Source organism: Ctenopharyngodon idella, chromosome 20 (assembly GCF_019924925.1).
Source record: "Ctenopharyngodon idella isolate HZGC_01 chromosome 20, HZGC01, whole genome shotgun sequence".
Classification (NCBI taxonomy): domain Eukaryota; kingdom Metazoa; phylum Chordata; class Actinopteri; order Cypriniformes; family Xenocyprididae; genus Ctenopharyngodon; species Ctenopharyngodon idella.
In genome coordinates, this window is record NC_067239.1 from 13,846,363 (window position 1) to 13,863,667 (window position 17,305).

General features: G+C 38.0%; 1 protein-coding gene across 1 annotated transcript in view; it reads right to left on the reverse strand.

Moving 5' to 3' along the window:
- kcnh5a (potassium voltage-gated channel, subfamily H (eag-related), member 5a) overlaps positions 1 to 17,305 on the reverse strand; it is a 113,563-nt gene that overhangs the window by 65,593 nt on the left and 30,665 nt on the right. Inside the window, exons 5-7 of the mRNA XM_051875355.1 lie at positions 7,711 to 7,826; positions 6,158 to 6,550; positions 643 to 735 (exon numbers count right to left, since the gene is read on the reverse strand). Of these exons, the coding sequence (XP_051731315.1) occupies positions 643 to 735; positions 6,158 to 6,550; positions 7,711 to 7,826 (602 nt within the window). The remainder of the gene's footprint in view (positions 1 to 642; positions 736 to 6,157; positions 6,551 to 7,710; positions 7,827 to 17,305) is intronic.

Consider the following 17,305-nt stretch of genomic DNA (forward strand, 5'->3'; position numbering starts at 1 on the left):
GACACAGAGGAAGGAAGGTAAAAATAGATGTGTTCATTCTGCAATATTGCATGAAAACCTAAGGCTTTTATTACGCTAGCAAAAAACTGATGCTAATTTTGCCAACACAGTCAACTCCCCAGGCAGAGCAGCTCCTAATGGATACTTTTCCAAGTAATTTATCATTTTGAGGGCCTATATCTAATTTGCAACTGTGCTTATGTAGCATTTAGTAAACCATAAAGTTTTTTGTCTTTGTCTTTAAGGCCAAACAGATAAGTAGCTGAAAGGGTGTGAACATTAGAAGGTTATGTGTGCTCATAAATGTTCAGTTAGATGTGACGACCCCACAGATGTACCATGGGATAATGAAAGAGAAACATTAATGCCTATCGGTGAAACATGTTTTGTGTGGTTGTGTGTGTCAGGGCATGGAGAATGAAGCTTGCACCATCTAATTTGAATTGACTCGCATCTAAAATCACTTTAGATAAACAAACACACTAAGGGGTTCAGCATTCAGAGCAACATTAGCATAAATTAGAGAGCCATTAGTGCATCTCTACTCAACATTGAATAGGGGAGAGGTTACTGAACTGCTGTACAAATGAGAAAATGGGGCAGAAGAGCCATAAACAACTCAAGAAAGGAGAGCGAACTTACAGGCAACACCGAGTCCTCCGCACGTGTGGCGTTGCGTGGAGAGTGGGCCGCAGCTGGCATGTGGCCCACCGCAGAAGAGTCTGCAATGGGATCCTAAGTCAGAAAGACAGAGGCAGACGTTTCACATCACGCCAAACTGCACTCTCGCATGCATGTAATAAGCTCAGAGATGGACTTCAGGATTCAAGAGACCTATTTACAGATATTAGATCTGCACAGCAACACACTGAACGTGTCAAAGTAATTAGTATGAACAGAACAGCAGCTGTAAGCAGGCAGGACGTCAAATCAAGATGCTAAAAAACACGAACATTATATAACAAGTGTCCTGTAACAACAACTGACATGCACCGTCTGAACAATGTAAGTGTGAAATGATTAAAGGAATAGTTCACTTGAGAATTCTGTCATCACTCGCTCACCTTCATATTGTTTCAAACTTAAATGACTTTATTTTGTGGACCAAAAAATATATATACATATTATATATAACACACACACACACACACGCACATATAGATATATAGATTAATCCTTATTAAAGCTACAATTTTCTCTGTTACCTTTGCTCTTTGGTTAACATTAATGACAGACATCAGAGCAACTGGTTTATTAGGCTGCTGTCACTTTAAGACCTGCCACTGCCAAACATGATGTGGATCTCATTTTGGCTACTTCTTCAGTGCAAGGGCTTCATAACTTCCTTTTATTTTCCACAAAAGAAAGAAAGTTTGGAACAAGATGAGGGTGAGTAAATGACAGATTTTCCATTTAATATATATCCCTTTGATATTTGCAGAAAAAGATCAAGTATTATACAACACAAGTCAAGAGACCGGAATAGCCAATAGACAGGGACATGTGGTCCACAGGGGACACAAAGACAGAACAGGCTCCAGCTCATAGGAGAAAATCTGACAGCTGCACATCAATCCCCATGGCAGACAGCCACACTCTTGCCAACTGCCTGTACGTTCAAATATTTATAACACACTTTGCAGCATTTTATTATGAGCAGACTTTTTTTGTTTGTTTGTTTTTTGTTAGTGATATCACAACTTTTCTGTTTGCTTAAGTTTCAAAGGCATTTAAGAGCATTTAATAAACTGCAAATATTTTTTTCGGTAAGTATTTTTGTCATTTAAAATCTAATAAAAATAAATCTAATAAAAAATATTCTTATATAATATCATTTATGTTTTCATTATTTTCATAATATTACTTTTCTAAATGCAAACTTTTCTGCTTAAAAAAGAAACAAAAAAACTGTTTGCCAATGGGGTATGACATTAAATTATTTCAACATCATATTGATTATTCTAATAAAAATGTTAAATATTATATGTTTTATTAGATTATTATTTATTGGAATACTAACTATTACTTTTGCTTGAGTCTCCTGGCCCAATGGCATAAAAAAAGCAACATCTGAAAATATTTTTATAATGGAGTCTTGAAAGAGATTACAGCAAGACAATAAAGAGATCTCTCGTTTCTCATTTTGGACTCCTCTCTCTCAGAACTTTCTCATGTCTTAGTTGTGTCTACTTTTTTTTTTTTTTTCCTAAGGAATTTTAGGAGAAACATCTGAGACTGTTGATACTACAATGAGAGATATATGAGTATCACTACTAAGTCTCATAAGCAATAAAATATTCCTTTAATGGAGTCTTGATAGAGACTCCAGACAATAAAGAGCTGTTCTATGTTTTTTCCACCACATTCTCAGTTGGAACTCCTTTTCTCTCAGATATTTCTCATTTCTGTCTACTCTCATTTATCCTAAGGAATTTTAGGAGAAACATCTGAAATGCTGTTGATACTAAAATGAGGGATATATGAGAATCACAACTAAGTCTCATGAGCTTAGGAAAAGCAACCATTGAGCAATACATTTTTCCTCTGGGTGGCACTGACATTTTTAAAATATGCCAGTGCAAGTTGCTTTCAGTTAAAACAGCCCAAACATGCATTTTAGTGTGGGACTAGGCTTAAGTCTTGTAAACTGGGGGATAGTGTTGATAATTTGCACTGCATCTTCAAAACCCTGTTTGGATTTCAGGGCTCAGTGGGCATCTAGCATTAACACCTGCCAGCTCAACAAGTGTCCTGTTGTGGTTTGTGTCAGGTTTGGGAGACAAACAGAATTCATTGGGGGTCAGCTGAGAAAGCTGGGTATGACATTTCAACAGCAGCTGTGTCAGAGACCATCAGCTTTCATAAAAACACCTTCTGCTGGTAAATATATACAGTATGCACAATATAAACAAGCACATTGGCATGTAACGCACACATGCATAAATGCATGGAGAAAACTGAGATGCTTAACTCAACATTTCCTTTATTCCCTCCCTAAATTCCCTAATGCTTTTGAGTTTGATCAATCAAATCATCTATTTCTCCTCTGTTCTCTATCCTTTTAATTCTCTATCTTGATCTGTTTCCTTCTTTATTAAAACGTCATCTAAAGCTGTTTTAGACAAAGATGTAGGTCATCTCCTCACACTATTAATAATAAAGGTTCTTAAATGGTTCTTTACAGCATCATAGGTTCAATGAAATTCCTTATCAAGAACCATTTTCGCAGTATTGAGTTGCTATATTGCTCTATGAAAATTAAAAAGAAAATCTTTGATATTAGGCTACATTTTAAGTTTTTCACCTCAGCTTATTGCTTTCATAACTTTTTAATAACTGGTGACTGGTTTTTTTTTTGTTTTTTTTTGACAAGATAATGTAAAGTGTAAGAATAACATGGGCTCTGAAACAAATACAGCAAATACAGTACATTTATGAAGAATTTGTAACATCTTCCACTCCAGAGATTACAGCACACAAGTGACTGTAATTTTGTTTGATTTTAAGTGTATTTCTTTAGATTTCATTATACTCCTAAATTTATGGTAAACTAAAAATGCAAAAAACTATTGAACATAATACCCAAAAACTTCCCGCTGTATAGTCCAATACCATCTCACTAAAAGTGTAATATGAGTTGCCTTTGGTCACAGAATCATCCCTAGGAAATAAAGCAGCCGCTCAAACAAACATTAGTTTATCTCCCCTATTCCAACTACAGACCAAGTATCTGAAGATGTAACCTTAGCTGAACTCAGCCTGCACATGCAGATTTCAACCACATCAAGAGTGATAGAGCAGTGCCTGCACGGTCCCAGATGACACAGGAACACTTTACTGAGATCCGGGCACACTGCAGTTTTTGGAACTTCATTGTATTCCAATGATGCAGAGACTAATGCATTCCAACAACATCACCACAATGGGAGAGGATGTCTGTTGCCTGGGCAACTGTGAACTTACGGGCACCAGTAGGAAGCCGAAGAGTTATTTTATTGGATAAATATATCATACCATGCATTTGGAGATTAATAATGTAAAGAAGCTTAAAGGAGAATCATATTTTATTCTGAATGTCCACAGTCGCCCAATTCAACCTACAGCCATTAGGACGTCTGCGTCCATTTAAAGTTCGGATGATTACTTCCTTCTCAGCGCTCTATATTAGTTGGACTGATGCCTCCAGACAGATAAAAAAAATATGGCGAGTAAAATCTCCCGCTGATCCTCCAGAAAAATGTCAAGTACACAGAAGTACAAAAAGAGCACTGGAAGTGCTTTACACTCAAAACACAGGTGTAAGAGTTTATCTAGGCACTTTAGTACGCTATAATTCATTTCAAGAACACTTAAAGGGATAGTTCAGCCATTTATGCCATCATTTAACACTCACGTCATCCCAAACCTGTATGATAATGTTCTGCGGAACACAAAAGAAGATATTTTGAAGAATGTTGTTAACCAAAACCATTCAATATTTCCATTCCATTCAAAATATTCAATTATATGAACAACAAAAAAAAAAAAAATCACTGGAAGCATTTCTCAAAATATCTTCAGATTCTACGATTCAACCAGCTCACTTATCACTGAACTGTCTGGCTGGGTAGAGGCCATTTAGGCTAATGCCCAGTACAGTGAGCAGCCACTGATACGGAAAAAGATGGCAGTAATGGATATAGTTTGTCAGAGTTTCAGCCACTAGAAATGTTGGGGAAGGATCCACTAAATCCCAATCCTTTTGGCGAGAAAAATAAAGCATTACTGACACGCGCAAAAGCACGTATTCAGCAGCACCGCTCATGCAAGTGAAAGACAGAGGAACAAAAGCTGCATTCGTTTCTTCTCAGTAAGAGATGGAAATGTATGCTGGAGAAGTCCTGTGCAAACAGTAATTACCACAAACAAGATCCACAGATAAATAATAACCAACTTTAGTAACATGGAGGAGGATCAATTATAATGCAAGAGCTGAGCACAGAAAATTTGATTGGAATACTCCATAAACGTAAGACCAAAGTAATAAAAGCAAAGAAGATGAAGGGTTATTGATTTGTGCTTTTGCCTATAATTGGTCATCTGAGAACAATCAGATGTGTTACATCTGATCAAATAGTTACAAACTGTAAACAAAAGATTTTAGTGTGGCAGTAATTTGGATGAAAGACATAATGCAGAGGGTAAATTGTTTCAAAGTCTTCTGCAGTTAAATCATCATTCAAGCTGCTAAATTATTTAGTTAAGTCATTATGACAGCAGAGACCAACAAATAAAAGCTGATGAAACAGGATCACATCATTCATACATCCTCTCCAAATGAGTGTGAATCAGAGGATATACACTATGGCTAGGGATGGGAATCATAAGGATCTGATAACAATTTGGATTACTCTTAAAGATTCCTGAACTGTTCCATTAATGATTCTTTTGAATTAGAGAAAGAAATATTTGGGGAAAAATACATTTAATTCTAACTTCATATGACAAAATAATGTCAATGTCAAATCACTGTAATATGCTGTTTTGGTGCTCAAGAAACATTTTTTATTATTATCTGTTAAAAACAGTTGTGCTACTTAATATTTTTGTTGAAACCATGATTTTTTTCAGCATTCTTTAAAGAATAGTTCAAAAGAAAAACATTTAAATTTTTTTGGTTACAGTGTAAAAGTCTTTACTGTCACTTTTAATCAATTAAATGTATACTAAATTATTTATATCTATATCTATCTATCTATCTATCTATCTATATATATATATATATATATATATATATATATATATATATATGGTAACACTTCAGTATAGGGAACACGTATGAACTATTAACTACGACTTTTCCCTCAATAAACTCCTAATTTACTGCTTATTAATAGTTAGTAAGGTAGTTGTTAAGTTTAGGTATTGGGTAGGATTAAGAAAGTAGAATAAGGTCATGCAGAATAAGGCATTAATATGTGCTTAATAAGTACTAATAGATAGCCAATATTCTATTAATATGCATGCTAATAAGCAACTAGTTAAAAGACCCTAAAATAAAGTGTTACCGTATATATATATATATATACACTGTATGTAATGTGTGTGATTATTATTAATATTTATATTTTTATTAAAATTCTAAATTAATATTGCTTAAATAAAAACTTGTGCTTACCTCATCCACGTTTTCAAAGGCATTGATGATGTCATAGGGCAGGCAAGACAGCAGGTCTATGACAAACCAGGTCTTCAAGTAGTTCATACGTATGAGCTTTGGGTCAGATATGACCTCTCCTCCAGGTCCCACAAAAGTTGTATGAAAGTTCAATACAATATCCACTAGAAAGATGACATCCACCACGCTGTCCAGTACCAACCATACCAGGTTGTTCTGTTTGGTCTTAAATGACACATTATAGGGCACCATGATGGCCGTGTAGAAGGTGAGGATGAGGATGACCCAGTCCCAAGTGGTCTTAAAGGTGCAGTAGTGCAATATAATGTGAGGTGGAGTTTTAGGAGCCTCTTGCTTGTATTGAGGGAGGATGTCAGAGCCCAACTGAAGTGCCTGAATGAGACAGAAACTGAATGAGTTAATAAAAATGACATAGAGAAATGAAAAAAAGAGGGTCAGACACTGAGATTTGTAGTCATCAGCATGTTTTGGATGGACTTTTGATGTTCTGGAGTCACCACGTTTGACACCAAACTGCTTTGCTTGAGCAAAACCTACCTTTAATCAACTAGCTTTGCTATAAAGTCTTTTTTTGCTAATTTAAGCATAAAGGCCCGTTCACACCAAGGACAGTAACAATTTCATTTTTACCAAGGACGGTAAAAACTTAGCCAATCACAGCTTAAAAGAGTTTGAGCATTTAAAGTGGCAGATGACAAAACTGCACAGCACGATTGCAATAAACAGAATATTATCACCTGTTGGTGTGAACGGTAATATAGTTATAATTACAGTAATCATTCTTGGTGTGAACGGGCTGCAATCGATTTTGTTAGAATTTTGCTTAAAACAATGCCAATGGAGTAAAAAAAAATCTTAAAAAGTAAATTGATCTTGTATTAAGGATGTCTGTATATTTTTTTACCAGAAAATAAGACAAAATACTGATTAAGACAAGGTTTTGTTTTTTGTTTTTTTTGTTTTTTGCAGTGCAGTGCAGTGCAGTGCAGCAAAACCACCACAAAAAATAATGCTGGTCTAAGCTGGTCTTTTTCCTATAAAAATTATGCACTGTAAGGTATATATACTATGCTGTACCTCATGAATTAAAAGGCCATTCATGTTGTAAGGGCAGCATAAGATGTAATACACCCAAGTTTTAGAGACATAAAGCTTACGTCAGCAGCTATTGGACAGCTGAGTCAACTATCATTTGTCTGGAAATGACTTTATTTCTGCAATGTGGGACTGACAAAGACAGCTGACCTTTTTATATGTGCATATAGATTATATGTGTGTGGGTCAGGTTTTTCCCACATTGGGAGGCTCAGATGTCTCCAAAAAGACAGTAAATGGAAATCAGGCATAAAACCTGACCACCTAAAGGTCCTAGCAAGTAAAAAAGCTCAATACAGTTTTAATGAAAATTTAAAAATGCAAAAAGGCTTCTATGAAGGTTAAGTTTATGGTTAAGGGACAGAAAAGATTATTAGCTTAATCAATGGAAAGTCCCTAACCAGATGAAAAAAAAAAAAAATGTGTATGACACTTACCTCTGCCAGTCGTGAATGCTTGTGGCTGACCTCAGTCTTGTTCATAGGCGTGAGTTGCTGAAGTGTACCACGGCTATTGGTTAACGCCCTGGTTAGCCTTGCAAACTTGGTCCATCCTGCCACACAGAGCACCAAAATGATGTATCAGCAACTTGAAACACTTTTTTGCATCTTCTCTACCTTACTTCCTGTTTACTTTACTCACAAACACACTTTTCCAAACAACTAGTAGCACTGCTGGCATCACGGTCCACAACCGAAAAGGAAAGGCCCATGCTGATTTCCACTGAGGCTCTTTCAATTGCTGACACCAGTGAAAATTGTTCTTCCTCATCGCTTCCTTCCAAATAAAGTCACATATTTTGTGTATCCACGTTCCAAGTCTATGCCATCAACATGTCGCAAACTTAACCAGCCTACTCTTTCCTCATCTATTCACTTTGAGACATAAACTTAACATTTGGGGGCTCTTCACAAAGGCGTAATGTTTATTTCTTCTTTTTTTTTAAAGTTATATTTATGGGCTATTTGTGCCTTTATTTGGAGAGCACAGTAGAGAGCAGACAACAAAGCATTGGGCGGAGAGAGGGGGTTGCGATCGGCAAAGGACCTCAAGACGGGAATCGAACTCGGGTCGCCGTGAACACATTTGTGCCATATGTCGGCACGCTAACCACTAGGCTATCGGTGCCAACATAATGTTTCTTTATGACTTTAAAATGAAAGCATCATGACATGGTGGAGACACGAAGGGAGAAGTTGCATCCAATGGGGAGCCTCGTTTGAAGTCATTGCTTTCTTATTAATAAAGACCGATGGGAAGTTTTTTCTCTTGAACTCAATAACCCTAAAGTCAGTTGAGTCCTGCACAAGAAGATCTTCACCAAGTGATTACAAAGTGTATTCCAATGTAATTGCAATGTTTTACCACTAATCTCATCCATGCTCTTTTTTCTTTCAGGATGGACGGCCCATTTTTAAAAGCTTAGATGGTGGGAAAAGAAGTAAAACATTAATAACAGTGTGGCTCTCCCATTTAAGTCACATCTCATGAATGTACAACACAACAATACCGTGAGTAAGTCTGAACACATCGAGGCTCTTGCAGCCACTCTCTCTCATTACAACAGGGACATAGAGGGGAAGTCTTTCTGCACGGCCACATGAACAATGAACTCAGTGAAGGGATAAGGAGGGGAAATCAGCCGTGTGCACTTATTGGTAGGATGTATGAAAATAGCACGCTGGTCTGTTCAAGCCCATTCAGCGGGGAACAGCTTTATGTCAGAACAAACTGGCTACATGTAAGTTAAAAGAACTTTCTAGGTTCATTACAAGTTAAACTCAATTAATACAAGTCAAGCATTTATGTTTTCTACGAGAAAAAGTCATTTTGACTCATCCCTCCTTTTCTTTTACAAAAGCGAACACCCGGGTTATGGAGTCATTTACAATGGAACTGAATATGTATTATTTGAGCTGTAAAGTTGTTTAAATTGTCATTTTTTACAGCCGTTTTTGTGTTTATAGTGTAACCTTGTCAAGGTGACAAAGTTGTAAAAAAGTTTAGCAATCGATTTCTTCACACTAAAAACATGTTAACACTCAGTATTGTTTAGGGTTTGTGGTGTTTTTTATACATATACAGTATATGGACATATTGGACAATGAAACTGAAACCCCAGGTTTTAGACCACAATAATTCATTAGTATGGTGTAGGGCAGGAATCCTCAAATAGCAGACCGCAGTCCAGTTCCTGACCCTGGCTTGGTTTCAACCGGGCTGCGAGACAAAATGACAACTGTAGCACCATTTTACCGTTTCTACAGTTTTTAGTTTTTAGTGAAAACCAACGAAGCTGTTCACACCAAAAGAGCTCAGGGCCGTTTATGGTAAGGATCATTTGGAGCTATATACTAATATTTTCAGCTTCATTCAAGCCCTTTCTGCCCTGTGCGCTTAGAAATTAGTTAACTTTGTTTTCTGTTCATAATGAGATCAACTTGATTATCTTATTATACTTATTTTAAACAAAATATAAAAATGTTCCAGACATTAAGGAGAAAAATTGAACCCCTATACAGTATATTTTATCATTCACATGGCCTTCTGCCATACATAGAGGTATCTAAATGTAAAACTAATAACAGCCTGATAAGACATCTCATCTTACCTTTTAATATTCATATCCAGTTGGGCTCAACTGATGAAATATATACAGTATATATTTTTAATTCTCAGATGCCACTGCTTTGGCTCTCGGGACCGATATCCTCATCTTTGTTTACTATTTTGACTGTTTAAAAAAAATTTTATTTTACAAAGTACTACTGCTGCCCAGATGGAAATATATATAACTGTTCTTTAATTGAATACTCCTGGTGTAGGGACTCCTTTTGTGGCCAATCAATTGGTCTTGGGAATGACAGATACAAGTTGTTCACAGTGGTCAGAGGGATTTTGAGCAATTCCTCTTCCAGAACAGTGGCCAGGTCACTATCTGATGCTGGTAGAGGAAAATGTTTTCTGATTTGCTCCTCCAAAATACCACAAAGTAGCACAAAAATATTTAGATCTGGTAACTGTGCAGGCCATGGGAGAAGTTCAACTTCACTTTCACCTTCGAACCATTCTGTCTGAAGTGTTGCTGTGTGTATTGGTGCATTATCATGCTGATACATGGGTACAATGTTTGAACCATTAGGTGCACATGGTTTTCCGGAATGGTTTGGTAGTCCTTGACAGTGACACAGTAGGCAATGCCATGATATAGCAGCCCAAACCATCACTGATCCACCCTGTGCTTCACTCTAAGCACGCAACAGTCCCGGTGTCAAGACATTTTGGGGCTTCTCCACACCGTAACTCACATGAGAGACAGTTAAGGTGGACTCAGAGAACAAATACATATTTCAAATTGTCCACAGCCCAAGATTTGCACTGTTGGCACCATTGAAACTGACATTTGGTACTGGCATGAGTGACCAAAGGTTTGGCTATAGCAGCCAGACCTGAATACTGACTCTGTGGAGCTCCCGATAAACAGTTTTGGTGGAAACAGGAGAGTCATATATAGGCGTGAAACCTCCAACACTAAATTGTCCAGTAAAGGAATGAGACGAAAAAATGAACTATGTCACAGACAGAAGGAAGAAAAGGAGAAAAACAATGGATGGTTCAGGCCATCTGGCTGTCTCAGGGCAAAGAGTCACTGCACAGGACCCCTGAGGTCTCTTCCAGATATAGTCCTTCAACAGGGGAAAATGGCGCTAGGTAGCCTGTGTCGAGTAACCACAAGGCAAGCCTCAGAGAAGTCTCTGTTTGGCCATCGCAGCCTCATAGAACACTATCAGTCCTAAACTACAATGGAGCATATGTTTGCCCAAATGCACCACATCTGGCAGAAGAGTGGCAAACAAGGTCTGCTAGACTGCAGACATGCAACAGTGAAGCAAACACAGACTAAGGGGAGACTTCACTTAGAATCACACTCACTGATAGCAGCGTTTATTTGCACATGATATTTGCATTGTTTTGCCACCCAATTCACTAAAGGAATTAAGCAAATAAGGTAATGATACACATGAACAAACAAATTCTGAATGCAATTTTCTTCAGGGTTTATGGCTCAAATAGTATGATATAGAAGAACAATGAGCTCATACTCGAGGAGAAAACACCTTTATTGATGTAAATCAATAAAGATCTTCATCTTTAACAGTATAGCAGACTAGTTACATAAAATGCATATAAATACAAGTTATTACTCTATATCTCCCAATAATATGTCTTAGTAAGATGATATTTAAATACTTAGTTTTATGATTAGCTTATTATTCGAAAAAACACATGTGTACCAAACCTAGAGGGGGATGTATTTAGAATTATACTAAAAGACCTTTAGTATAAATCAAACAACAGAAGGAATGTAGTAGATTGTGTACAACAGATTTTCCAGCAAAGTTTTGATCATGTTGATATGTTGAGGCCGTGGAAATTTGTATATTAAATATTATACAGCAGGCTTTGTGGGTTAATATGCAGAAAATGCACTAAATATATGCCCATCTATAATGCTTTTCATATAATTTGATCAACAGCTGCCATGATCAACAAAAAGTATCTCTCTTTTAAAATAAGATTTTGTTTATTGCTTGTGCTGGCAGTATAGTTAATCTTCCTGTCTATAACTCTGAACCTAATCATAAACACATGTTCTTCCTTTATTTGATTGCTGCTAACTATGTTCCCTTGAACTTCTACTGGCAAGCTCTCAATTTATACTTGTGTCAGTGCTGAGGTCTTAAAGTATACATTTGATGAGCTGAAAATCCTCGCCAGGTAACTATCAGATGCTTACAGAAAGATCTGGAAGGATCTCAAAGGGTTTCACTGTTGCCATGGAGCCCATATTCATTCCTCATTTTCCTTCCCTATTTGCTATTATTTGAAGTTTGTGCCCCTGGGTAAGTCACCATCAATGAGATCACGCTGATAGGTCAGAGGTCCTCAGAGAGAGGACACTCGCTTGTGGTTTAAATGTATTCACAAATCATTTAAACGCAAGGGACGAATACACAGTCAACACAAAATAACCCAATGTGCATTGGGGGCACTGACGCCTAATGGTGCTTTATTATGCAGATGCTTTGCATATTTCATTGGACCACCAGTGCAGAGCAGAGCCTTACCGACAGGAACACTATTCCAATGGGATTTTGAGCCCAGCATACATGGAAACATACATGAACACACATACTGTAATTTTGCTTTTAGCTCTATCTTCTCCCCAGAGGGAGCAGAAACAGTCACATGGATTGAAGCTCTAGGGAAGATCTCTATTATACAACTAATTACAAAATACTTCCTGTGATGCAAATAACACTAAAAGCTTCACTAACTATGCTCAATGCATGTTATTCTTTACCTAAAAAAACAACAGTGGAAGCTAAAGTCTGGATTAAAGGAGCAGTTCACTTCAAAATTATATTACTATTTAAAATGTTTAAAATAGTAACATTAACAAACATTAATAATCTGATATTATAAAAGGTGATAATGTGTAAATACTAGGGGTGTAACGATTCACTCGTTTTCTCGATGCATTGATTACAAATCCTGATGATGCATATGCATCTATCTTGAAATGTTTTTTGAATCGTGAATCGTTAATTTCGGTTGATAATCGATGTAAAATGCTAAGAATCGGATTAATAGCGATTCCATAGCGATTCAGTGCTTTAAAATATATAAACATTAAATTTCTACATGCGCGAATTGATGGAGAGCAGATGACAGTCTCTATTATAACAGCAATAGTCCTGAGTCAAACCGATCAAGCCACTGATAGAGCTGCCAAGTCATTGCGTAGTCACTACTGTTGAAATAAAACACTTTCATTGCGTGGAAATGTCACCGTTATTTTCTATGAGATACAATACTCAAGTTTTATGGAAATGGGTCATACCATTGACACTACATAAGCAGTTGAGGTAAGACCGTGCATTTATTGCATGGACAGAGCAAACACATAATGTAAGTGTCTCATACGCACAGTTCCAATGAATGATAAATGAAATTTAACTTAATGTTGTTAAACTGAATGTACGAAGGAAACTGCTGAAATAACTACAACCTTAACAACACTGAAATGACCAGGCGGTTTATCTAACAGTAAGATGCGCATTAAAGTTGCGTTCGTGTTACTATAGCAACAGTAGACCCACCCAGCGCGCTTTCTTTCAGAATCATCATAAGGGAAATGTTCTGTATAAAGAGAAGAGGGCTTTTCTTACTATTCCGTGAAGAAAAGTTAGTTTAGGATTAGTTGGGAAAGTGCATGATATTCTTGGGTAGTCTCTCCATGTAAGCATTAGTATGTTTAATGTACCTGGAACACTTTAATAGGGTTGTGTAGCCATTAACACTATCCTGCACTATAGTTAACATGAACTAACAATACTTTTAAAGCCTTTTAAAATTTTGGCTTATGTAAATTTCTACAAATGCCAATTTTTAGGCTATTAAAATAATGTAGCATCATTAAGAACTAACATGAACTAACATTAACAATGGACAAAAGGGTTTTTTTTGCCCTTACTCTCTGACCTCCTGAAGGCCGCTGTGTAATTCGCACTCTGACTAAGACACATTGGGGAAAGCATTTCAATAACCCTATGATTGCATATAAAAATGCAGAATCGAATCAAATTAATCAAATCGCATCGAATTTTAATGTGAATCGTCTCGAATCGAATCGTTCTGAATTTGCAAAAATCGAATCGAACACCTACGAATCGTGAATCAAATCGGTTCGCTATATACCTAAAGATTCACAGCCCTAGTATATAGTACAGTTCAGTTTGGGAGTTTTAACGTTCTTGAAAGAAGACTCTTATTCTCACCAAATTTGCATTTATTTCATACAGTAATATTGTAAAATATTATTACAATTTTAAATAACTGTTTTCAATATTTGATATATATTAACACATAATTTATTCCTGTGATTGCAGAGCTGAATTTTTTTAGCAGTCATTACTACAGTCTTCAGTGTCACAAGATCCTTCGGAAATAATTCTAATATGCTGATTTGGTGCATTTTGGTAGTTTTTGGCTTAGTATACCTGATGCTGAACTCTCTCATCAGTACATGCACATGAGCTATTCATGAAGCAATACTGAATACACACCTGGAGTGTGACGTTTAACAAATGCCCCTTTAGAACAACAGATCTCATATTTACCTAACAACAAGCTCAAGAGACGTGCCAGTCTATGAATAATCTGATTGTGCTGTTAATATTTATTAGTGCATCAAGGGTCAGGAGCGGCATAGATTAACATTTTGATAAGGGCAAAGAGTCCTTCATTTACAAAGTAATCACTGTAGATGATTTGAATGCCTGCTTAAATAAAGTTTGTGGTTTGGTGTGGTGATAAGCAGCTCATATTCTCGACACGGCCAGAATAGAGGCCCTTCTATGTCAAAGGAATGTGAAGGCAGTCAACTGTGATGCATAATTTTTTATATTCATGAATATTTAGTAAAAGCCATATGGATATACACTGCTCAAAAAAAATTAAAGGAACACTTTTTAATCAGAGAATATCATCAAGTCAGTTAAACCTCTGGGATATTGATCTGGTCAGTTAAGTAGCAGAGGGGGTTGTTAATTAGTTTCAGCTGCTCAGCTGCTTTGGTGTTAATGAAATTAACAACAGGTGCACTAGATGGGCAACAATGAGACGACCCCCAAAACAGGAATGGTTTTACAGGTGGAGGCCACTGACATTTTTTTCCCTACTCATCTTTTCTGACACTTTTTCACTAGTTTTGCATTTGCCTAGGGTCAGTGTCACTACTGGTAGCATGAGGCGATACCTGGACCCTACAGAGGTTGCACAGGCAGTCCAACTCCTCCAGGATGGCACATCAGTATGTGCCATTGCCTGAAGATTTGCTGTGTCTCCCAGCACAGTCTCAAGAGCATGGAGGAAATTCCAGGAGGCAGGCAGTTACTCTAGGAGAGCTGGACAGGGCCGTAGAAGGTCCTTAACCCATCAGCAGGACCGGTATCTGCTCCTTTGTGCAAGGAGGAACAGGATGAACACTGCCAGAGCCCTACAAAATGACCTCCAGCAGGCCACTGGTGTGAATGTCTCTGACCAAACAATCACAATCAGACTTCATGAGGGTGGCCTGAGGGGCCGACATCCTCTAGTGGGCCCTGTGCTCACTGCCCGGCACCGTGGAGCTCGACTGGCATTTAACATTGAACACCAGAATGGGCAGGTCCGCCACTGGCGCCCTGTGCTTTTCACAGATGAGAGCAGGTTCATCCTGAGCACATGTGACAGATGTGAAAGGGTCTGGAGAAGCCGTGGAGAACGTTATGCTGCCTGTAACATCGTTCAGCATGACCGGTTTGGTGGTGGGTCAGTGATGGCCTGGGGAGGCATATCCATGGGACAAACAGACCTCTACAGGCTAGACAATGACACCCTGACTGCCATTAGGTATCGGGATGAAATCCTTGGACCCACTGTCAAACCTTAGGCTGGTGCAGTGGGTCCTGGGTTCCTCCTGGTGCACAACAATGACCTGCCTCATGTGGCAAGAGTGTGCAGGCAGGTCCTGGAGGATGAAGGAATTGATACCATTGAATGGCCCCCACGCTCGCCTGACCTAAATCCAACAGAACACCTCTGGGACAATATGATTCGGTCCATTCAACGCCGTCAGGTTGCACCTCAGACTGTCCAGGAGCTCAGTGATGCCCTGGTCCAGATCTGGGAGGAAATACCCCAGGACACCATCCGCCGTCTCATTAGGAGCATGCCCCAACATTGTCAGGCATGCATACAAGCATGTGGGTGCCATACAAACTACTGAGTATCATTTTGAGATGCTGCAATGAAATTTCAGCAATATGGACTAGCCTGCTGCATCATTTTTTCACTTGATTTTTTGGGTGTCTTTGAATTCAGTCTTCTGTAGGTTGATAATTTTTATTTCCATCACACGATGTGGTATCCTTTCGTTCCTAACACATTACCCAGTCCATATCAGCATGATATTATTTCCCATTGAGATCTGATGTGTTTTCAAAGTGTTCCTTTAATTTTTTTGAGCAGTGTATATGGCTAGGCCAGTTTTGTTTTGTTAAATAACTTTGAGAAGATATGCAGTAATTGGTTGAGCCCACAGTCATAATCACTGTCTTCATTGACATTTTCATACCATGTGACTGCAATTGCCAAAGCAGGTAGATTATGATGCAAGCACTATAGCTAGACCATAACATATGTTAATAACTGCAGAGAGGTTTAATTTCACCACTGCTTGTGCATTGGAGGGTTTATCTATCTGACTGGCTATCTATCTGATAAATAGTGAAAATACTCGCTGAACTTCTACTTCTTGTCGCTCTGTACACACCCACTGACAAGAGACTCAGCTGGGCACAGGTGCCCTGCCACAAAGTGACAGCAGCTGCTATCAAGTCTCTGAGGGGAAATTCCAAATATATATATATCTGTGTGTGTGTGTGTGTGTGTGTGTGTGTGTGTGTGTGTTTCTTTAAAGAGCTCCTGTGTGGGCTAGGATCACTGTCAAAGGACAAGTGCTTCAGTTTAGCAGTGGCACAAGCTGACAAGGAAAATAGCCACTGGTATATAAGAGATCGAGAGAGAGAAAAGCAGAAAGAGAGAGTAAATGGAGGAAAAAGTGGGATCTGACAATGCCCATCAATAATATACACATATATACAAGGAACGCTCAATGGCTGACTGCAGTGCTGCCCATAAGCAGCACTCTCCAACATAAAGTGACAGCTTGTCGCTCTCATTATACAACCATATACTATTATGCCAAGCAGGCTGCAACACATAGTTAAAACACATCCAACCAGTGGCGAGGCTATATAAGGGCCAGGGTGGCACTGGCCCACTTAGATTGTCGGCTGGTCCACCCAATCAAATGAGAGACAAAATAATTTTTTGTGGGAAAGAAGAGAAAAAATCGTGCATGCATGATTATAATAATCGCTCAAATACATGAATTACGCGGATGTCACTCCCAAAACTTTGCAG